At 39.2% G+C, this 24,773-nt stretch overlaps 1 protein-coding gene across 2 annotated transcripts in view; it reads left to right on the forward strand.

The window, feature by feature from the left end:
* The window catches only part of WWOX (WW domain containing oxidoreductase), a 771,960-nt gene that overhangs the window by 211,604 nt on the left and 535,583 nt on the right, over positions 1-24,773 (forward strand). For both annotated transcript variants that reach the window (XM_063438073.1, XM_063438074.1), the window contains exons 7-8: positions 11,182-11,367; positions 18,450-18,714. In XM_063438073.1, coding sequence (XP_063294143.1) covers positions 11,182-11,367; positions 18,450-18,714 — 451 coding nt within the window. The remainder of the gene's footprint in view (positions 1-11,181; positions 11,368-18,449; positions 18,715-24,773) is intronic.

Consider the following 24,773-nt stretch of genomic DNA (forward strand, 5'->3'; position numbering starts at 1 on the left):
TTTTCTGTTCTTTGTAGGAGAGAAACAGAACTGCATTCTCCTTAGGTTTTACAGAGTACTGGAGTCATTATTCCACAAAATAAAGCAGTGGATCTGTGAAAAATGATTTCACCAACATAGTCTGAAAAAAAACCAACAAAAAAAACAAACAATTCTTGACAGATAATTTTTATCCTCTATAATAATAACTGATCTAAAACTTTTATGGTCACTAATTATCAGCACATTGGAACCATGAGAATCTATCCACAGCATGTTCCCATATCACAATATACCATCAGCATGTTCCCATATCACAATATACCATCAGCATGTTCCCATATTACAATATACCATCAGCATGTTCCCATATCACAATATACCATCAGCATGTTCCCATATCACAATATACCATCAGCATGTTCCCATATCACAATATACCATCAGCATGTTCCCATATCATAATATACCATCAGCATGTTCCCATATCACAATATACCATCAGCATGTTCCCATATCACAATATACCATCAGCATGTTCCCATATCACAATATACCATCAGCATGTTCCCATATCACAATATACCATCAGCATGTTCCCATACCACAATATACCATCAGCATGTTCCCATACCACAATATACCATCAGCATGTTCCCATACCACAATATACCATCAGCATGTTCCCATATCACAATATACCATCAGCATGTTCCCATATCACAATATACCATCAGCATGTTCCCATATCAAAATATACCATCAGCATGTTCCCATATCACAATATACCATCAGCATGTTCCCATATCACAATATACCATCAGCATGTTCCCATACCACAATATACCATCAGCATGTTCCCATATCACAAAAAGTATCACTTTATGGAAAGGTGAAAAAGTGATGCCAATCTTCATTCTTTTGGGTGCGCAAGCCTGCTGGGTTATTTTCGGTTGGTGACATGGGCCCTATTGCTGCTATACAGTTGATAATCCAAATGGCTAAAGAGGACATTATTGTTGTAGTGATGTGACCAGGGAAAAAGCTATACAAAAACATGTTGACTTAATTACTACCGGGAGGGTGTTATGTACCCAAACTTGTTTTTAATGCATTTACATACCTCCCAAGTGTCCCTTATTTAGGAAGGACAGTCCCTACTTTGAACCTAAATCCCTCTATCATTCTTTTTTTATCATCATATTCCTCTTTTCTAGGAGCTCCTTATTGTTGGTCAGTGCCATCTTAACAACATTATGGGCCCCGGGCAAAGCAGTGCACTTGTCCTTACAGGAATAAAAATGTTAATTATCGATAAAATTAAGCTTATATTTATTGGTACCTCCAATAAATGCAATACATTCATACAATACAAACAGACAGACCGGTGAATACACACACAGACAGACCGGTGAATACACACACAGACAGACCGGTGAATACACACACAAAGACTGCTGAATATACACATGGAATGCAGAATATACACATGGAATGCAGAATACACACAGAATGCAGAATACAAACCGGCTGCCGTAAACACACAGAGGCCGCTGAATACATACACATAGACTGCTGAGTACACACACACAGACTGCTGAATGTATACACATGGACACCTGAATGCTTACAAAAACTGCTGAATACACACAGGCTGCTGAATGCACACACAGGCTGCTGAATGCACACACAGGCTGCTGAATGCACACACAGACTGCTGAATGCACACACAGACTGATGAATACATGCACAGACTGCTGAATGCACACAGATAGACAGCAGTGAGGGGTGCATTGTTTGTGTATGTGAGGAGTGCAGTGTGTGTGTGTGACAAGTGCATTGTGTGTTTGTGAGCGGTGCAGTGTGTGTGTGAGAGGGGTGCTGTTTATGTGTGTGAGGGGTGCTCTGTGTGTGTGTGGGGGGTGCTCTGTGTGTGTGTGAGGGGTGCATTGTGTGTACATGTGAGGGCTTCAGTGTGTGTGTGTGTGTGTGAGGGGTGCTCTGTGTGTGTGTCATAGGTGCTGTGTGTGTGTGGGGGGGGGGTGCATTGGGATAAAGTATTTTTAGTAGTTTTATTTAAAATTATTTTTTTATAAAACACCTCATGTCCTCATGTTCTTACTTTGGTGAAGGAGGGGAGACACTGCCAACCCTGGTGGTCCGGTGGTAAGTAGTGATAAGTAGGCCCTTAGAGGGAGGGACCAGGGAGGCATTTTTTCCCGCGTGCATGCTGTGTCTGAGTGTTGCCGAGGGAACACTCCGACACAGCATTCTGCTTGCGGGAGGAGTGAATACAGCCTGCAGCCAGAGTAGCTGCAGACTGTTTTCACTCCTCCAGCAAGCAGAATGCTGTTTTGGAGCGTTGCCGCTGCTCTAATGAAGGGCCTTTGGGCCAGTGAGGGAGATCTTTTGAGCATTTGAGCAGAGCCGGCTCTGGGTGGGCCAGCAGGGGAGGTCAAAGGATCTCCCCTGTTGGCCATAGCACATGGGTATCGCGCTGGGGCCCCTATGCTTGTGGGGCCACCGAGCAACTGCCCAGCGTGCCCATGCGGAAAGATGGCCCTGTTGTTGGTGTGTCTGAATGTATAACAGAGCTCCACAGCAATAATACTACCAGTAAGGTGTCTTTAAACTACAATAAATTTGTTTAGAAATCACTCTGTTTAAATAACATACATTGTTCTTGTTCTAAATTACATTTTATAAATTGTTATTAGTAAATTGCCTAAAATGTATCAGAGCAGCCCTACACCTGGACACATCCATAAAGTTAAAGTGTCCATATCTATCCCTTTAAATATTGGGAGATAAGCATTCACTATGCTTTAGATGCATTTGTGCCAATATACTGAGCTCCTAGGTAAGGAGCGAAAACCGGTTTAGGAAAAGGGGCATTTTAGGTGGTTTAATGACATCTCCCTGTTGCGGCAATACAATGGTATATTCCTTGGTAGCCCATCAATCATCTTTGGGGAATGTGACAAGGACATCTGTGATGTCTACTACAGGCTACTCAGATTTGCTTCTTTAGTATAAAGATTTTAACTGGCATCATGCACACTTCACTCATCCTGCCCTTACTGATATCGCCAACCAAGTTGCCTTTAAAGATAATGGATCCAAATGATTCATGGTCTCTACACACTGAGCTGACACTACATTCTGTGTGTGTGTATATATATATAGTGATAGTGTAGTAGTGCAGGGTTAAACTGTAGTGTAAGGTGCCATGCTTAGTGTGGTGTGTTTGGGTAAAGTACTGGTTTACTGGAGGTCTCTCCTGTAAGGGCAACACTGGAGATGTATGTGAAAATGACATTTCCAAAGAGCGGTAATTACAGTTAGACATAATTTCAGCAGGTGTACAACTCCCACTAATATCAGGCAGGCATGTCAGGGAATAAGTGCACGGATCATATGACAAAATAACAGGTAATCATGATATATATATATAATTGTGACTAGCATAGAATCCTTTCCATGTGAACAGAAGCATGCAGCTGTTAGAGGCTCTCTGAACTCTATTAAAAGTGCTGTATTTCTCCTGGGAATCAGAAGAACGGGTTGTCATTGGAAAGAGAAACGTTACTAATACATATAATGCCTTTGTCAAAATGATTTGACCATGGTCTTTAAAAGCACTCATCTGTAACCCTTGGGCAAGATCACAATTTTTTTTTTTTTTTTTTTTAAAGAATCGTTTTACCAGTCGTTTCCCAGCCTTGCAACCGACGGAGATAATTCTACTCCAATAAATCAAGAGGCACAGCATCCGTAATTAACGGGTAGCTTGCGTTGTACTCTTACATTTGGCTCTGTTCTATTTGTGTTTGTGTAACAAATGTTTGGATATTAAACAACAGGAATCCGGGGCCCCAATTAGCAAAGGAAATAGTTTTATCTATTAAAAGAGTTTATACTTTCGTAGTTTGTCCACAACGGAATAAATGCTTCCGTTAGCGGTGGGGGTGCGGGAGAGGAGTGGGGAGGAATGCATGGGTATATGTCCTTCGTCAGCAGTACTTGTGGTTTGTTTTTGGTCAAAAGACAACAAGCCACTTTTAGTCTAATTAAAAGGGATCACACAAACACATAGAGCCTTAACGTGTCAATATTTCAAGGATACATGAAGTGGTGGAGTTACTCTACGGGTTATTTTGGTCACTCTATCTGGCCATACTGTGTTTAAAGAGACACATAACTTTCTATAAACTGCACTATTGGAAATCACTTATAACTTATGTTAACATTCTTTTCTTCTATAGCTCATTGCAATGTATATTAAGGATTTAGCAATAGGCAACATAATCCAGTTAAATTCTGGCATAGCCAAGGCATGCATCGATTCAGGAGGCTAAGGCCTCGAATGCATGGGTATTGCACGAGCAATATTTTTTTTATTTATTCAGAACCACTTATGACATTAACAGCCACACATAGACCATTTTAAATAAGTGTAATTAAAGTGTCTTTAATAACTATTAACATTACATGACTATAATCGATAATTATGAGTGCGTGGACACTAAGGCCAGTGCTGATTGTGTGACAATCACAACATGTTGATTACAGAAACACTTTTTTACATAGCCATAGCCCACATGGTGTGTTTCCGCTGTCTTGCTCACAGCATGTCCACTGAATCTACATCCTGACAGCAGGTATACACCATACAGGGGACCACGCTGCCAACTGCTAATGTAAAATTAAGTGTGTCTCACTGTATGAGCAATAGGCATCTGTCAGCGACCAGATCCTCTGTCTTAATTCAGATTGAAGCCAGAGCGTTCATAATGATAAACCATGTATTATGGGAAAATAATTCATGAGTTCTGCCCTTATCAAAGTTACTAACGACCTAATCACAGCTAAATACAAAGGCCACTACTCCATACTAATTCTTCTTGACCTCTCAGCGGCCTTTGACACCGTTGATCATGCTCTCCTTCTTCAAACTCTTCAATCACTTGGTCTCTGTGACTCTGTCCTCTCATGGTTTTCCTCTTATCTCTCCCAACGCTCATTCAGTGTCTCCTTTTCTAATGATACCTCCTCCCCTTGCCCTGTCTCGGTTGGAGTTCCCCAAGGCTCCGTCCTTGGTCCCCTTCTATTTTCTCTTTATACTGCCTCTCTTGGCAAACTTATTACCTCTTTTGGATTTCACTACCACCTGTACGCTGATGACACCCAGCTATATCTCTCCTCCCCGGACCTCTCCCCTGCCGTCCTGCAACGTGTCACTGCTTGCCTTTCTTCCATCTCTGACTGGATGTCATCCCGCTTTCTGAAACTCAATCTCTCAAAAACTGAGCTCCTTGTCTTTCCTCCTCCTAATACTGATCCTCCTCTTTCGCTCTCCCTCCAAGTTTGTGGTACCAACATCAGTCCATCCTTGCAAGCGCGCTGTCTTGGCGTCATACTTGACTCTGGTCTCACCTTTGAGCCTCACATCCAGCATGTTGCCAAATCCTGTAGATTCCATCTTAAAAACATAGCCCGCATCCGCCCCTTTCTTGCACCAGATACTACCAAGGAGCTTGTCCATGCTCTAGTAATTTCCCGCATGGATTATTGTAACCCTCTCCTGATTGGTCTTCCCAATAGCTGTACTGCACCTTTACAGTCTGTAATGAATGCTGCTGCTAGATTGATTTTCCTCTCTAGTCGTTTCTCTCACACCTCACCCCTCTGCCAGTCCTTACATTGGCTTCCTGTATGCTATAGGAGTCAATTCAAGGTACTAACTCACACCTATAAAGCACTGAACAACTCTAGCCCCTCTTATATCTCCTCACAGATCCATAGGTATGTCCCTTCTCGGTCTCTCCGTTCTGCCCGTGACCACCTCCTGTCCGTTGTCCACACTCGTACGGCCAACTCGCGCTTGCAGGACTTCTCACGGGCGGCTCCCTTCCTATGGAATAGCCTGCCTACCGCCATCAGACTCTCCCCTAGTCTTGCATCTTTTAAGAAGTGCCTTAAAACCCATCTCTTTAGGAAAGCTTATGGCCTCCAAGACTAACCCTTACCTCACATACCTGTCTCTTGCCCTCTCCTAAAGGGCAGCCCACCTTATTTGATTGTAAATTCCTGTCCTAATGTGTTTTACACCCCACCTCCTATAGAATGTAAGCTCGTTTGAGCAGGGTCCTCTTCAACCTATTGTTCCTGTAAGTTTATTTGTAATTGTCCTATTTATAGTTAAATCCCCCTCTCATAATATTGTAAAGCGCTACGGAATCTGTTGGCGCTATATAAATGGCAATAATAAATAAAAATAAATGAGTTCTGGAGACCAACCCAAAGTCAGATAGTTTTTTAATGTCTCCAAAATTGTGAGATGGCATTAATTTCTCTTAATACCTGTGTCTATGTTATACATATTTTATATTACATGATTTATTGTAAAATTAGGGTAATGAATAGGGTCGGAGTTAGGGCTAGAGTTACTTTCTGATCCAGGTTTATTGGAGTTATACACCCAGGCATTAGATGAATTATAAGGCTGATGCCATTAATTCAACTCATCTACCACTAATGATATGTAGGGAAAGGAGAAGGGGAGACAGAGTAATTCTCTCTCCACGGTTCCTGTAGTGGCATTTCATAATGTGGTGAGTTGAAATGGTAGCTTCTCCAAATAGTACACAATTGGAAATCATGATCTGGCCATTAAAATAATTGGAAAATCATGTTTAAACAAGCCCAATCTCTCTCTCTCTCTTATACTGTAACTAAATCCCCATTATTTTTTACCTAAGTCAGGCTTTTTGAAAACTTTTGTAGGCTTGAAATCTAATATACATTTATATAATACACACGCACATATACAGATAATAGTATAAGCGTTACTGTTCATTACTGTACATTTCTCATATAGCTTTTCTCAAATAAAACTCTTTTTTTTTTATTAGGATAGGGAATCGTTCCATGTCCATCTTTGTCAGTTTGAGATTTACGCTGACACTCTTAGTTGCCCTTGATACTTGTGCAGTAATTCACACACTCATCCAGCTGCCCCGGTGGATAACATACATTTCTATATTTCTTAATTTAAACCCCATCGTCACTGACCCAGCAGTTGCTTCCATAAAAGCCTGGCGCAGTTGTTATGTAGGCAAAACTGTCAATACAAACAGCATGGGGATCTGTATAAAACATATTTGCCCTTCCTTCATTTCCCTCTGTGAAGATTATGTTCCGGATTATGGTTACATTGAAGCATGGCTTTCATAATCATCATTCAGATCGAAACCTGGGAACAAGATGATGACCTCTCCGGCTAGTTTATAGTACCCTCTTTAATTGCACAGAGACCCTTACCTGCAATAGCTGTAGGGCAAATTATTAGTGTAGCCAGCATTTAAAATGTCCTTGGTGGATTATAGAGCTAGTTAACCGCATAATAGAGGGAATTCAATCTGAACACACACACTATTAGGAAAAACACATACATGTAGAGATAGATTCTTCTTCACGGTTCTAGCAACCTATTTAGGTCTGAAGAGCGTAGTAAAATATAGTAATTTAGGGAACTGAAGTGGTTAAAAGAGACATTAATTTGAGTGTGTGAAGTCCTCATTGTTCTAAGCAATGCAGAGGCAGAGTCACTGCTCGGCCGTCAAAGAGCAAATTTAAAATCAGTCCTTGTCCCTCACGTATTGCGGGTCAGCCTGGAGATCCAGCTCTTGAAATAATTCAGGTGAGATTTCTGATAGGGTTACTGAAAGGGGTCACCTTAGGATAACATGAGCAGATAGTGTTTGAAGCTGCATGGCCTGAACTTGTTTGCTTTAACAGGGGACCTGGCTTTCTCTGTGCAAGTAGTGAACCTTTCAGTTACATTTAATTTTTTTTCTTGTTTTGTGATAAAAGCCAACAGACAAAGAGAAGGGACGGAGGGAGGAGGTGACGTGGAGCAGGCAGCTGCTCGAGGGAGCTAGGGGGATACAATTCAGGTGCTCCCATTTAATTTCTGTTGGACAGCCTAGAACATTTCTATCGAGAGAGACAGTGGGGTCACTTGACAAGTAACCAAGAGCAGATCACATCTCTCTAGTCACCTTGTCTTGACAATCGGGTTAAATCACTCAAAGCTTGAATGTTCACGAGGACTCATATATCTATCTATTGAGTTTCAGCAGGCCTTTATATCCTGCTGTTTTTTCATATGTAATATATTTCTTGAAATTCTTCATTTTTGACATGTAGTCAAGCGTTTACAAACACGAACGCATATCAGAGGCAAACATTGCATGCGTTATAATAAAGTAAATTAAAGCATGACTTGCTTTAATAAATAGAGAGTAATCAAGGTTTAAATAACATTTGTCATGTGTTGTTTTACAAATTATTATATGTTTTTTTATGTTTGGGTTGGTATTCAGGAGAGCTTAAGGAACCATCAAATGCACCAAAACCACTGAATCTCAATGAAGTCAGCTGGGTGAAGTGGCCCTGTAGTTTTAACCATTCAATGTAAAACATTACTGTTTTGTAGAAAAGCTGACTTTGAAGGATTAAAAAAAAAAAAGGGAATTGGGGGCACACCTTGAACATGCATTACTTAATTTTCTCTCACGTTAAAAATAGTGCAGGCCCTACCAGTATTGTGGGGTAGTGGCAGGATTAACATGACATGGCTATAAGGTGGAACTGAATCCCCATATTTGTTTGCTTTTTAAGCAGCCTTGTAAAATGTAAAACTGTGTTTTTGTGTGTGTGCTGTTCCTTTGTCTGTACCTTGCAGGGTTAAACACATCTCTAGTGGCTGTCTGCATAAGAGCCACTAGAGGGGTTTCCAATGCAGCAACTATGAAGCTCATGGGAGAACATTAAACTCAATGGTTTTCTATAAGAAGCATTTGATTGGGTGTTTGTCCGCAACACTCAACTTGCATGTCACCCCAAATGCTTCTCTGTGTGGAGTATTGGATTGAACCAGAACCCTGGAGGTGGGAGCAGGAGAGGGTAGCAGGGCTGGTGAGGGAATAAAACTAATTTGGCACAAGGACACTATAGCATTAGGAATACGGTTTGTATTTTTGACGCTGTAGTGTTCCATTAACATTTGGAGACTATTCTTTATATATATCTACCAAAGTCTGGCAGCCACTGAAAGCAAGTTTGTCTATCCACTGAAACACGTAATGAGTATTATATATGGCTAACTCTGATCTTGCCCAGCTACTTTGGTAATGTAAATACAATGTGATTTCTATTTTAGCATGCTCATTAGGAAAGAGATCCCACATACTTTCATATGGTATTCCTAAAAATGTGAATTGCTGGGAATTCGAAATGAGTTTCAAATTATAGGCCAAAATATTTTTCAGTTCCGCAAAATTAAAATTAAAAATTAAATGTTAAATTCTCAACAATTCACACTCTAGTAAATAGGACTTTCATGTCTATTTAATATCAAATCCGTAAAATTTATTTTATGTCTCCGGTTCAGGTAACTGAAATATTTTAATGGTTCACCCTGTAATACAATAATACAATTATAAAAATCTTGATACAACCTACTGATCTTCTGGGGTCGTAGAGAGGCTTTGTCTCAAGGTTTTGTTTTCTACAGAGGCCTTTGTCAAGTTGACAGATTGGTAAAGGACTCTGTGTGGGCCAAAATGTTGCACATTCAGTTTTTAATAAATCTGCCTTATTAAAGAAACATTGTGTGCCTGGACCTACTTTCTACTAATATCTACTAAATTGGGTTTCCCCAAACCTGTCTTTGATGCACCTGGTTTTCACTGTGAGAAATCTCTATCTTTAAATCAACACTAATATAGTTTGAGCAATTCTAATAATTCATTATTTAGTGGGGAAAACATAATGTTGATATTATTGTTGAAATGATACACGATGGCGAAGTTTTCCTGGTGCTGTGCTAGAGAATTTCTGCTATCCAGTGTATAGATCAGTGATGGCGAACCTATGGTACGCCGAGCCCTCCCTGTGGGCACGCAGCCATAGGTTGCCAAAGGATGCTCTCTCCTGCAGGGCTGGTGCTATCCTTCACAGACTGGTGGGGAGATCTGAGATCTCCCTCACAAGTCCGGAGTCACATTGCTGGCAGGGGAGGGAGAGGAGACCCATGAGCTCCAGCTTTCAGCTCGGCCGGGTCTCCTCTCGCGAGCACAGAGCGTTGCCGTGGTTGCCATGGCAACTCTCCCTTCTCGTGAGAGTGAATGCTAGCCCAGGAGATGCAGGCTAGCATTCACTTCCCACTAGAACCGGCAGGGATTCTCCACTGGACAGCCAGGGCTTCACAATCAATATCCCCCCTCACTGGGCAAAGGTAAGAAGGGAGGGGGAATATAGAACATGTTTTTTTTATAAAAACAAAACAAAACATTATTTGCTTCAATCAGCCCCCAACTACACACACATTGCCCCCACTGCACCCCCATACACACACTGTCACCACTGTGCCCCTATACACACTTCTCCCCCATGCACACACTGCCCCCACTGTGCCCCCATACACACACTGCCCCCATTGCACCCCCATATACACACTTCCCCCACTGTGCCCCCATACACACACTTTTCCATCATACACACACTCCCCCCACTGTACCCCATACACACAATTCTCCCCCATACACACACTGCCCCCACTGTGCTCCCATACACACACTGCCCCCACTGTGCCCCCATACACACACTGCCCCCACTGTACCCCCATACACACACTGCCCTCACTGCATCCCCATACACACACTGCCCCCACTGTACTCCCATACACACACGTCTCCCCCAACAGACACTGACCCATTTGCACACCCATACACACACTGCCCCCACTGTACCCCCATACACACTCTGCACCTCACACACACTGCCCCCACTGTGCCCCTACTGCAATCCCACACACACACTGGCTCCATACACACAGTAAATCCACTGCACCCCATGTATACACTGCACTCCCATGCACACACTACACCCCTAGTTCGGACAACTGTATGAGTTGTTTTTTTTCTAAACTTAAACCTCAGTATTCTGGTTTAATTGCCGTGTTGGCACTTTGGGGAAAAAAAAGCTAGTTTGTATTGCGGTTTGGGCACTCGGTCTCAAAAAATGTTCGCCATCACTGGTATAGAGTGTGACATTTTATTGAAGTACTTTGGTTATAAAAAAGTAAGAAAAAAATAGCTTGTACTTGTGTAAAACCTCAAGTCTTGTCTTCCATAGGCATCTCCACGTGCTAATTTGCAACGCAGCTTGGCTGGGAGGCCCATGGCAACTCACTGAAGATAACTTTGAATGGACCTTCCAGGTGAATCATCTCAGCCATTTTTACCTCTTCTCTCTCCTGCAAGATACGTTGCGTCATTCCATCCCTTCAAGAGTTGTTGTAGTATCGTCAGAATCACACAGGTTGGTGGAACAAAACATATTTTCACAATTCGTTACTATAAACTGGTATGAACACATGGGTAACTTCTCTAGAGCTAGTTCAGTTTTTGTTGCTGTAAAGGCCAACATGCCATTGCTGTGTACCCAATTTTTTCAGCTAATAGCGCTTATATAATAGGAGTTGGTACACGTATCCAGACACACCTGATGGTTTCTTCTTAAATGTAGTCTTTATTCGGAACACAGAAGTGAAAACAACGTTGACTGACTTGACAAAGGTTTTATGAAACATTTTCACTTTTGTGTTCCAAATACAGACTGCCTTTTTAGAAACAACCATTAGGTGTGTCCGGACATTTGTATCTACTACCATTAGGCAATTTTTGGAACTTGCCCCTCTTGTCTGGAGCACCCTGGTGGAAGTATTCCCCTCTTTCTTAGTGTGTGCTCTGTTCTCTTCTATTGCAAAAAAAATAGATTATATATGCACATGCTGTGATACATAAAGAATAAATGCAGATACATACATTTTGAAGTTAACTTTTTGTATGCTGGGCTACGGCAGATACATATATATTCTGTGCAGACACTAGTTACCGAATTAATAACCCAAAGGATACATACAGGCAAAACTCTTTTTCTAAACAGCCTGTATTTAAAAGTGCTTTTGGTTACTATGTACACATATTCAGGGTTTAACTGCACTGTAGGACACTCATTGATCTAACTTAGGGATGGAATAATAATTGATTAAATGTGAATGCCGTGACCCTTATTGATTTGTCATTCTACAACTTCAACGTCTAACCAAGAAGAATGTGACATTATCACAAAACACCAAAGGTCTACTTAAAGTGTGTGTGCTGGATCCTGATCATTTTGTAATTAACAATTCAGTACAGTCGAAAGATAGACAAAACAGAGATATTTTGGCAATGACAGCATCGCAGAATGAACAGAGTCCATAACATGACAGTAACAGATTATTGAAGGCCGTCATTTTTTTTTTTTTTTCGTTTTGGTTTTTCTTTTTCTTTTAATGCTTTCGATTCCATCATATACTGTAATCTTTAAAAGCAGCAGCCGATTCTTTAAATACATTACTATTGGAATTCATTTTAAAAGATAATCTATATTAATAAACATCCTTATAAATTGCTGTACAGGAGGTGCCAATACAAATGTAATTGTTATGTTCTCTTCGACCAAATAGATTATTACAGTTGTCCGTTAAGAGGCAAAGCATAAGAATCATAAAGAGATACAGCTGTGTCCACTGTATATTTTATCTACATAGTATATCACTTTTTTTTATAGTTTATTAGTCAGTTCATCTGCTTTGCTATATATATATATTTTTTTTTTAATTTTTTTTTTTTACGAATTCTATATTTGTGTCTCTTTGTACTCAACGCATCATAACCACTACATCCTGGCCTGTTTTACCAGTAAAGGGGCAAATTGTTTAGCAGCGGTTTGCCCTCTTACCTAGGTCCCTGCTGGGCTCTGATGCTAAGTTGCAAGTACAGGCTGTGAGATATGCAATGTAAAATTCATGACCTGTAACTACAGTAGCAATGACAAAATGTGGGTTGTCAAAAAAGCTAAACAAAGTGGCCTTGTGACCACTGCTACTAGCATTGTTCACAAGCTTGACAGAACTTTTGTTAGTTCGATTCATATTGTAACAATGTTCCCTTTTCCCAGGAGTGCTTTATAACAATGTTTTTTTTTTTTTTTTTTTTGTGAATAAGTAATGATTGCAAAAAATTATCAGGTTGGCCAAACAGAGTCCCCTGGATTCCGCTAGCAAATCACATTGCAAAGAAGCCCATTAGTTTCAGGAAAGCAAGTAGTTAACAGAGTTAATCATTCTCAAATTAGCGTAAGCCATAACATTTCCAGAGTATAAGGCTGGATAACCAAGTGAGAGAGAAGAAAATAGAAGTCTAATACTTATTCCTAAAATTTTTGTGACCTAGAATAGAGCTTATATGTTAATCATGTATCCATAAATGTAGCTCTCTAGGGACTTCTGTTAGTGAGACCAGCCAAGGGTCAGATTGAAACTTTTATCACTTCCACACACAGCGGCTTACAGTACAAATGACACATTTCAGATTGATTTACATATACCATTTAAAATTTATGGCCGCCAGTTTGAAAGGATGCTGGAGAGAATGCCAGCGTTTAATCCCACCCTGCCTTAAAACCCTAAACATCCTGTAATTAGGTTGTAACAAAATCTGCGTGTCCCTTATCTTCTTTGCAAATCACACCAGGGCGTTTGTGAAAGACAAGCCCACTGAAGTGATTAGGAAAATGGGGCTACCGTGGGCCAGTTCGATCTTATCCTGACATATAAATCTGCCAACTCCCATCACTTGCCAGATGTAGAGGGGCACAAGGGGATATATCTCAACGAGCTGTTATTTAACGGGAGATTATGTTGAGTTGTCAGTTGCTTGTCTCGTGTCCCAATCTCCTGACTCTAATGCAATCTCAGATCGTTTCTCTTGGTTTTGTATGTGTCAAGCTTGGACGTTCAGATTTCTATCTGGGCTTTGAAGGAGAGTACAGTTTTAAACCCTTCCTGCAATGTAAGATCAGCCAAAGTTTATGGCGAAACAAGACTCCGAAATAGTCAGTAGTTTCAGGGGGCTTTGCTATATTGCAGCCTAGAATTGGCAGTACATTTTTCTTGATGTCCTCTGTGTGTACTAAAAGATGCAGAATTTAATAATGACTAAAGCTGGCTATTGTAATTAAGTATAAGGGTGGGCTGCAGTTCATGGATCAGTTTTACTTGGAGAGATTCTTTGGAACACAAGCTCGGTTTAAAAAGGCATTGATATTAATAGAATGTTTATGTGGTGTGATCCCATTGTAACCCTCTTTGGACAAGGGTGCAATATTTGTTGGAAATCTGTGTGGCAATGTCTATAATAAGTAAGATTTTTTGATGATTTACTTAAATCCCCCGAAACACAGGATATCGAAATCCATCAAATCAACCAGCATAATATTACATTGAGTAAAAAAATACAAATAGGTTTATTCAACCACTCATGAAATGTCTGCTGGACTGCCGTTAAAAGGGTAAGATCATCCACTGTAGACCTCTCCAGGAAAGTCCATAGAGACTATCTGTTTTCATACACTTTCTGACCAAAGGTGCACGTATGTGGCTGAAGTTATATACTAAAGTTAAAATTCTTGGGTTTTTTTATTAAACCATTTTTTAAATGGTTGCATATTAACCTGGGAGCTGGTGCCAGGAAGTACCTGAACACAGAATTGTGTACAAAAAAAACCCAAAAAAACAGGATACATTTGTATACCAGACTTAAGAGTGTCCAGGATTAATGCGACACCTACTGAGAGGCTAAATAGCACTACAAATACATGTACGTCTAGTGAGGTATGTGAGATAGAGTGAGCAACCTTAACTTAAGGCCAATACAAAGGAGGAAAACAGAAACATGGAAAACTAGCTAGGTCAATACCAACTGATCACAAGACAATACACTGAGCTATTGAACACCAAAAGGAAACCATCAGCCAGAAAATTCAGCCCACGGTATGGGTTAATAAATATGTGTAATGGGATTCTAACTGGTTGGCATCATATTTGACAGATGGTACATTAGACCTTGTGTCCCAAGAGTGTGGAGCACCATATAGGTCACAGAATGGCTGGGATGGCTGCATGTGGACAAGGGGCAGTGTCAGATACTGTGACCTATCCTTACCACCGCAGCCCACTGTAGTGTTTAGGCCGCTTACAGTGCTCCTTTAAGATTCCGTATATAGCATTTCAAATGTTGGGTCAAAATAGGTGATTTAGAAACATTCTCCAAGTCAATTCCTTTTTTCAGTATTGCTATGTGGGCCTCAAATTTTAATTTTTCACTCAAACAACCCTGTTAGTTACCATTACATTTACCATTTAATTTTTAATGTCTTTGTATTATTTTATCTATCTCTCTCTTTTATTTATTTATTTGTATCCATTTCCCTTGTTTTATCCACAACATATGTCCCAGTTTTATAGGCTGCTTCCTTTCCCTAATATGTAATCCTTTGCCTAAGGCCATTTCCACAATGTCGAAGTAATGATTTAAGTCTCTCTAGGACAAAAGGTAACACACAGTGTGCACATCCAGTGGAGTAAAAAGAAACTTAAAAAAAAAAAAGCAAAAAAAAAAAAAGCACAAAACATTTGGATATTTAACCTATCAATGTTAAAATGTAAGTATGTTAAATGGCGACACCTTACATAAAAGATTTTCACCCATCTCAACAGGTTTTCATGAATGTTATTGTTTAAAACATGCAGTATAGTTAGTGAGAATATGTTTTGCTTTTCCTGGTTTATGTAACAAATCCAAACGTATAGACAAGGTACCTTAATATTTTCATTTGAATAAATAATTTACCAATTAGTGTAAAAAGTTGACATACCTCGTTTCCATTTAGCTATACTGAAGCTACCCTTCAGCTTGCCTGCTGATGTCTTCTGCGATCTCGTCTAATACAATGCTTCTCAAAGAGTAGCATTGGAAACGAGAAACTTATATGCAGTAAAAACAAAGTGCTCCGCTAATCAATTTCTGGAATTCAGGAGGTGGAAGACGGGCACCAGAGGTGTATTTAACCCTTTAATGTAAACATTGCTGTTTCAAAGAAATGACAGAATCACAGACACCCAAACCACTTCATTGAGATGAAGTGGTCCTAGTGTCTCTAGTGGTCCTTTAAAAAAAAAAGTTCAGGTCTGTTAAAAGACGGCACACAATCTGATTTACCAGTGTTTTTGGATCATTGTTAGGAATAGAACTTTCAAAATGTCAGTGTTTACAGTTTGGTCGGAGAATGCTTTAACCCCTTAAGGACACATGACATGTGTGACATGTCAAGATTCCCTTTTATTCCAGAAGTTTGGTCCTTAAGGGGTTAAGCAAGGATATGCCGTGCTTCAGCACAGTCCATTTTTATTATAAATAAAATAAATAAAATAATAACTTGTACAATATGCAATGTACATTTTCCAAAGTTATTAATTTATAAAATGGTAATAGAAGCCAAATGCATAATGGTGGCTACAGTAGGCCCAGAACACATAGCTGTAGTGTTACTGCTGTAAACTGTGAAATTCTGCTAGAACAAAATGTCTGCTGACTTGCCTGGGATATGAATCTGTGCTTAACAGTTTCCGTAGCCCGCCTTCCAATATCCCCGGATCCAGCCGATGTGCAGACCCAATCACACTCTTTTTCTTCTCGTGTCTCTAACAGTTTTGTACAAGTGCCCCATGAAATCCTTTTTGTAATCGAGGGTGGCTGTTTTAGGCATTTACAATCCATGCAGGAGTGGTCGAGTTATGGGCATAACTGGTTGGCATACTTGCATGCCATTGCCAGCTCAAATGCAGGCTGTGCAGACATGCCACGTATCGTTGGACAACAGCAATTACATACTACAACCACTGTACATAACATCCATAACTTATACTGTGTATCACTTATTGATTGCACTCAGAACTGTCAGTCTGGCTGTCTATATTATTTTACCTGCACATGTAATACAATTGTCAGGCAAAGATTTGTATTTCTTTTTATATTCTGTAAGTGACAAATGATGATATGTATAAATGCCTAAAAAGAGTCACACATTCCATTTTTGTATTTGTCTAGTTGACCAGAAAGATTTCTCGAGGACTTATTTTACAGTGTTTTTCACTACAGCAAGACAGGATGAAGAAAAAAAAAAAAGATGCAAAGAAACAAACAGCTGGTGTTTTAATGATTCTGTCAGACTCAATTAAAAAACATCAACTAGTTATTTTGATTTGTGTTTAAGCCATGCCATGGGTGTACTTAAAAACATAACAGTCTGCCAGAACTCATTGTGTCTCTGTTACATTTATCTTTTTCAACTTATCTGAACACCAGCAGTGGCAAACTACCAAGGTTATAATTCCGACATCGTTACCTGTTTGTAGAATGCGAATAGGGGACTTATTACAACCCTGTGGCTTCCTAAAACAAAAGGTTTTCCAGACCATTTAAGCTGCGGTAAATTTCGATAAATTATTGTTAAAATCATCTCATCTTTGTAGTGATAAAAAAGTAAGTAGACACATTGAATGTAAAAAAAAATTATAAATAGAAATCAAATTTAAGGAACAAATATTGAGGTAGGAATACAAAATGTGTATTCCTGACGCTATAGTTCCCCGGTGGCTGTTTAGATCACTGGCCCCCACTTACAGGGAGAAACAAAAATTGTATTACTTTCCTTTACTTCCCTGCAGTGCTGGGCTTTGTGCGTGGTCCAACCTCCTTGGCTGAGAGCATCGAGATTGATGATCTCAGCCAATCCAATGCTTTCCCATAGAAAGTCATTGGGAGCCTAGTGCGTAGGCTAGTCAAAATGCTACAATGTGCAGATCAGATGGACTCTCTTAGACCATCTGATTGAAATACTAGAGTCTTACTCTATTTCTGAGTGACAGTCACTAGATGCACGTAAACCCTGCAATAAAAACATTGTTTTAGCTGCAGGTTTAAAACAAGGGGGTCATGGCACCCATACAACTTCATTTAAGCCAAGTAGTCTGGGTGCTTATAGTGTCCTTTTAACTTTGAAAAGCGTGCTTGCTTTGAGTTCAGAGCTAGATCTAAGGCATAGACTAACCACTGCCATTTTTCAATTTTGGCAATAATATCTGCAAGTCTATCTAGCTGTTCCTCTTTTACAAATAGATACAATTATCAACAGATTGAAATGGGATTTGCTATCCACGGCAGAGTCCCTTTAAATATCCACATATTACATTTAGTAGACGAAATTAAATATCCACAGGAACAAATTATCTTTTTTTTGCGAGTCTTCATATCCCTCCATCCACCCTACCCTCCAGATCAAATTACTTAAATAAATCTAAATTTGAATTTGTTATTGCTTAACAATGTCAGCAACTGAGAAACATATTATAACAGGCGCTAGTTACGTATTTCTGGACTGTAGTAAAGATTTACTGGCAGGATGTCTGAAACATATTTCATTTTCATTTTATATACATATTTTTTATCTTTTAGGTTTACAGATATTAGAGATTCATCTGGTAAACTTGACCTCGGCCTGCTTTCCCCATCTAAGAAAGACTATTGGGCTATGTTGGCGTACAATCGTTCCAAGCTGTGCAATGTGCTATTCTCTCAAGAGCTGAACCGCCGCCTCTCTCCCCATGGGGTGACGTCTAATTCTGTCCATCCAGGAAATATGATGTATTCTTCCATTCATCGGAACTGGTGGGGGTACAGGTTGCTGTTTGCTTTGGTCCGGCCCTTCACAAAGTCCATGGTAAGTGAAGCTTTCACTTGTTTTTTTGTTTTTTTTTACTTTCTTCTTGCTTTTTACGAAGTAGGATAAAAGTGTATGGAAAATCCAGATGTCTATGTTCGCGTTGACTTTGTGTCATTGATATCTGTAAGCTTCATTTGAGTAGTTTATACGGGGTCAGAGCACTTGAGTAATCCCCAAAGACTGACACTCTCGGCACCCGGTACCCTTGCACTACTGAACTTGCTTCTTGTTGCGATAATTACTTGATGATATGCAATACATTCGTCTGCAGCATGGAGACAAATGAAATGTGATACGATAAAGTACTGGGATCCTTTTTTTTTTCTTCTTCTTCTTCCAAAAATAGGAGAAACGAGAAAAAAAAAGGAAAAAGGAACTTGCGCTTAAGAAAAAAACAAAAAAAACAGCACTGTAGATATTTGGCTGCAATTTATTGATATAACTACAATATGTGCTTAGGAAATACAAGACAGGAGTGACTAAAACAATATGATCTACAAGCCCTGAAATGGTTGGTTTACTGCAGTAGAACCTTACTGATATGCATCAGAATAGTATATACATACAGCTTTCGTGCTGATTAACTAAAATGTGAATTATTACGAATTCAAAGTAAATTTTATGTTTCAAGCCAAAATATCCAAATTAAAAACATTCTCAAAGTTAGCTGTTTTTTTTTCAGTTTATTTTTTTTATTTTTGCCCGAAATTTGAATTTAATTTTGAATTCTTGAGGATTCAAACTGTAGTGATTAACTCACTACAACTCACGTGTTGATTTTTTTTTTTTTGTTCTAAGCCAGCAAGTGTGGTGATCCTTATAAACTTACATGTTTAGCCTGGTGTTTCAGAAGGGTCGTTGCCTGTGGCTCACACCTGTCTTGAAACGCTCTTAAGGGCAACTGGGCATGTGTAGAATTAAGGTCGTTTTTCAAATACGCCCACTCAGAGCACATGCCTTTAGAGGGGATTTTTCAAGTACCCCATTTAATCTCTGCAGAGCGTCTAAACTGAAAACTATCTATTTACAAGTAGCCTAGATAGAGGTAGTGCACCAAGTTTTTAATGTAAACTCAGTGAGTTCATTTTCTGCATAGGGAATCCAAATACTACATTTGTTTCTGCTTATTGTGTGTACATCAAATTCAGAGCTCCATTTATTGTGCATTTATTTTTCTGTGTATTCTTTGTTTGCACAAGTATCATCATGTAGTTATCAATTTTATGTTATCTAAATATATTTAACAAATGATCTTATCGAAACTCGGACCAACCACATTGATTTCATTTATTGGGTTTCTGTGACGTGAACAATGCAAGAGTGAATTTGTTTACTCTACTATGTGTTGATCTTGTAATATAATGTTTTCACTGCATGTTATGGTTCAAACTATGTTTTTGTCTGATTTAGCAAAATGCATCATTAAAAAAAAAAGTAAAAATATGTTATGCCCATAACAAGATTTGAATCCTGGTTGTCAGAATGATAACCAAAGCTCTTAACCACTAGGCTACAGGGGAGCACATAAAGTAGCTCACTATTCGTGTCTGCTAATAATGTGTCTACCAATAACATTATGTGCCTTTTAGAAATGTCCCCCTCCTGTCAATAATGTATGTGTCTGATGAAAATATACTGAATCCCACAAACTCTAGCATTCTGTGCCGTTTGGAAATGTTTCCCCCAGACCCAGCACTGTGTGTTTTTGTTGAAGCATGCTGCCGGAATATGCCAGGTTTCCAAATACAGTTCCATTACTGTATTGTCCTTTATCCGATGATCTTCATTTTTTTAATAGAATTTTGTTCAATTTGTTGTTGGATTTCTGTTCTGCCAATTGTAATAGTGTCATATCATTTGCATCATTCGTTGTATCGGAGCACTAACAATGTTCCTACAAGCGACGTAACACACAAAATGTTGTTTAACCCTTTCAATGTCGCTTTTCTTTGCAATGTGCTGGTAATCTCTCAGGCAAATGATTAAACCAGCTACATAAAGTTGTTGTGGCTGTTGTTTTTTTTTGTTTGCTAGTTTTACGTTTTGACAGCCATTTAAATATTTATTTTGCATCCAACTGATTAGGAAGTGGGGTTTTAAGAGAGAGGAGTGGAGTCTGGAATCCCACCATTTCAGAACTTCCTGGCTAGCCTGACAAAAAACAGGACGGTAGGAAACAATGCACATTCTTCTTTTCTTCTCTCTTCTTTTCTTTAGTCATCAAGTCTTCCCTGTCTACTTTCCTCTTTTATATATACTAAGCATCTCTCCTTTAAAGGAACACTATAGGGTCAGGAACACAAATATGTATTTTTAATCATATAGTGTTAAACCAACTCTATCCCCCTTGCCCATACTTCCCTCAATATTGTAACATCTTACCTGTGTTTTAGACTGCTCCTGGCTCTGCCCCTGATCTGCCTGCTTGGCTGACATCATCAGAAGTGTTGAACAAAAGTCTATCACAATGCTTCCCCTTAGAATTGGCTGAGACTGTAAAGGAGGCAGGTCAGGGGCAGAGCTAGCACAAGTCAAACACCGCTCTGGCCACTCAGCACCTCCTCATAGAGCTGTATTGAATCAATGCATCTCTGTGAGGAAAGTTCAGTGTCCCCATGCAGAGGGTGGAGACACTGAATGGCAGTACTGCACAGTGTGCAGCACTGCCCCAGAAGGCACCTCTAGCAGCCATCTGAGGAGTGGCCAGTGGAGGTATCCCTAAGCTGTATTGTGAACGCTGCATTTTCTCTGAAAATACAGTGTTTACTGCAAAAGGCCTGAAGGGAATGATTCTACTCACCAGAACAAATGCAATAAGCTGTAGTTGTTCTGGTGACTATAGTGTCCCTTTAAGCTTGCACTGGACGGTGGTCTGGGCACTCTTCAAACCACTTTACAAACAACTCATATATGCTCATAGGTAATATCTCCTTTTTATGTACAGTATGTTGACCAGGAGTTTTGCAGTTGCAGGATTTCTGTGATATATATACAGTATGTAAAACATGTTACACATGTGAATTGATTTTATTTTCACTTTTGTACAAGAAAATTTTCCCTTTCTTCTAGCATATATATTCATATTTATTTATTTTGTGTAACTCCCTCTTTTGTACATTTAAGCACAATAACTCCTTTTCTGGTTAATTTATGACTTGATTGCTTTGGACACAGTGTAAAAAAATGCAAGGGTTCGGTTTAAAATCTGGTGTAAAAAGTAGACCAAATGTTTTAAATTGGAATTATGTTACTGGCATCTTGAAATACTTTCAGATCTGTTACCAAACCAACATATTAGGAGTATCCAGGTTTCAGTAAGTCCTCATATTAACCGGCACAGGTTTCTTTGATGTCCTCTGAAGTTGAGGTCCAGGAATCAGCAAATCTGGAGCCCGTGCACCACTATCAAACACTCCGAGCAGGCTTTAAAAGAACCAAATATTTTTTTTGGCAGTTACCTGGGTAGAAAGAGAATCATGTGTTAGGTACAAAGGGGGGAAGGTGTAGCAAAGCTCTTAGCAGATGTTACAGCGAACTAGCATTTCAAAAACCCATTTATTATTTTTTTTATTTTTTTTCATTTTTCACATGCAAAAGTGGGTCAGGTTTGTTGAAGTTCTGAGACCTATTGGGTTACACTTCCTGTTTCAATGCAAAGCCAGCCATTGTGCTAGAACTATAACAGATGTGCTGTTCTCTCTTTTAATAGATGGGAATAAACCTCTGGTTCTGTTGCGGAGTTATAAATTATAGCAAGAAAGCTCAAACTGTCACTGCATTAACCTTAACTAGCCAGAGCAGCGTGATTCTGCCCTCAAGTAACCCGATGCAGAAAGATTTATAATTTGCAAATATAACAAACTCCAGAAAGGATGGAGATGTGTTGACTCCTGTGTCAGGCAGAGATGAACAGTTTAGGATCCTGTACAGAATAACATTTTTTTAAGAAACATTCCAGTATTTTTGGGTTGGATCCCGCATAATGGGCACACAGACACTGTGTGTGTTATACAAATCACCTTATGCATGGCAAAAGAAGGTATCCCTGTAGAAAAATGTTCAAAGTTGTGTTTTACTTTTTGGCTACTATATTCTTCTCCCTCACACGTTATACCATGTAAAATAAATAAAACATCTGTAAATATGTGTGAATATGTAAATAACGTGTGTGTCTGTGTGTGTATGTATGTATGTGTATATAATCTATATTTAGTTTTTTCAATAAAAATTACTGCTATGCGTCTCCTGCATATCTCAAGTTGGACTTTGTGAAGACCACCTTGGCCACAGAAAAGCAGAGAAATCATGTTTAAACAACTATCCCAAAATTCCCAACTCGACATGCAAACGAGCACAGACAGGCATTAAGTATGTGTATCACACTTCACCCTGCATTTCTGCAGTTACTCTTAGCAAAGGACACTGTTTTAAACAGAGCTTTAAAAAAAAAAAAAAAAAACAACAACAAAGGAACAGTGAGCAGAAGCCATTCATGGTCTGTACAGTTTTGACCTTTTGGGGCTCATCAGCATAGTACCGTTCTGGTCTGGAAATTGAGCACATAGTGAAACCAAAAAAGTTGACACAGTACAGTCCATGGTTGGTCTCCGGCCACTGGTTTTATTTATATATCTTATTCCTCAGGTGGAATTGTCTGCTAAAATGAGAACCAAAAATGCTGATACAATACTTTTTCCCGTTTGTATTTAATCTGTTTTCCTTATGTATAACCTGTAGAACTTGCTTTTTGGCTACAGTCTCATTTTTCCAGCAGTAAATGTGACGTTGGCCTACTTTGAAGTTTGTTTAAAACTTCCCATATAGTGTTAATTTTTTATAAACTGTATGGTTTTCTTCTGTTGTACAACCAAAATGTACACTATTTTCTATCTAGAGTGATCTACAGCTCTAACTGTATTATATTGGAAGAACTAGACTTTTATTTCCATCCAATATATTTTTTGTTGTTTTTTTAGCTGTGCTTCTATCAACAATAATTTATATATTATATTTAGATGTGTACGTATGTGCATATACCTCTACATCAATACATACAAGACTTTGAAGTATGCAGCTACTTTGTAAAAGCTTTTCTCACATGGCTTCTCTAACCACCCCACACTCAAAGTTCCCACGGAATTTCATGTACCATACAAATGGGCTGTTTGCTTCCAAGAACCGTTTGGCAGTGCAACGTAATTATGGAGCTGTTTTCGATGTAGCACGATGGTTAAGCATCAAAATAATTTGCTGAGTATTCCCATCCAAGCACCTCATTTAACAGCTGATGGTGTGTATCGAAAATGTTGACAGGAGCTGGTCATGCCCTGATGCATGTTGGATCAGTAGAAATGAATTAGAGGTCCTCCAGGAATGTTCTGGTTTATGATATGAAGAACGTTTTTGGCATTTTTATAGGTCCAGATCTTCTCCTTGCATCGTCCGTATTCCAGTATTAAATGTTCCATAATTAAAGAGCCAAGCCCTGTTGAAACTTGAAGCATTTAATTACATTGTTCATCATAATCGATCTTGCGAGTGAATTTGGAGAACCTCCATGTATGTTCTTCCTCTTTTTCCCGGTTTTTGTAGTCTTTCGTTGCTAGTAACTGTGTGTTTTCAAGGCTTTCTCCTTTAGTACCGTCTTAAAAACCACACTATTGCTAAATGTAAAGGACTCTCCTCTGCTGACTTTTTTTATTGATAGACAGTAAGTTCTCTTGTTGACCCCTTATGCTAGAATTTCACCAAAGGCAATGTATCAAAATGACTATAATATTACCACCTGGTGTGTGAATGATTTATGGCACCAAGATTAGCATCCCTATCAAGTTATGTGCAAAAGCAGACTGTGTGGGTAGATGCAAGATAAGATCTCATGACTTTTATGATAAATTGAAATTTTAAAACTAGAATCTACTGTACATGTAGCCACAAATGATTAATTGTGTTTGTATAAGTGTGTGTGTGTGTGTGTGTATATATATATATATATATATATATATATATATATATATATATATATAATTAATTTTTATTTTTTTGCTACTTCCCCA

The sequence above is a fragment of the Pelobates fuscus genome, chromosome 12 (genome assembly GCF_036172605.1).
Source record: "Pelobates fuscus isolate aPelFus1 chromosome 12, aPelFus1.pri, whole genome shotgun sequence".
In the NCBI taxonomy this organism is placed as follows: domain Eukaryota; kingdom Metazoa; phylum Chordata; class Amphibia; order Anura; family Pelobatidae; genus Pelobates; species Pelobates fuscus.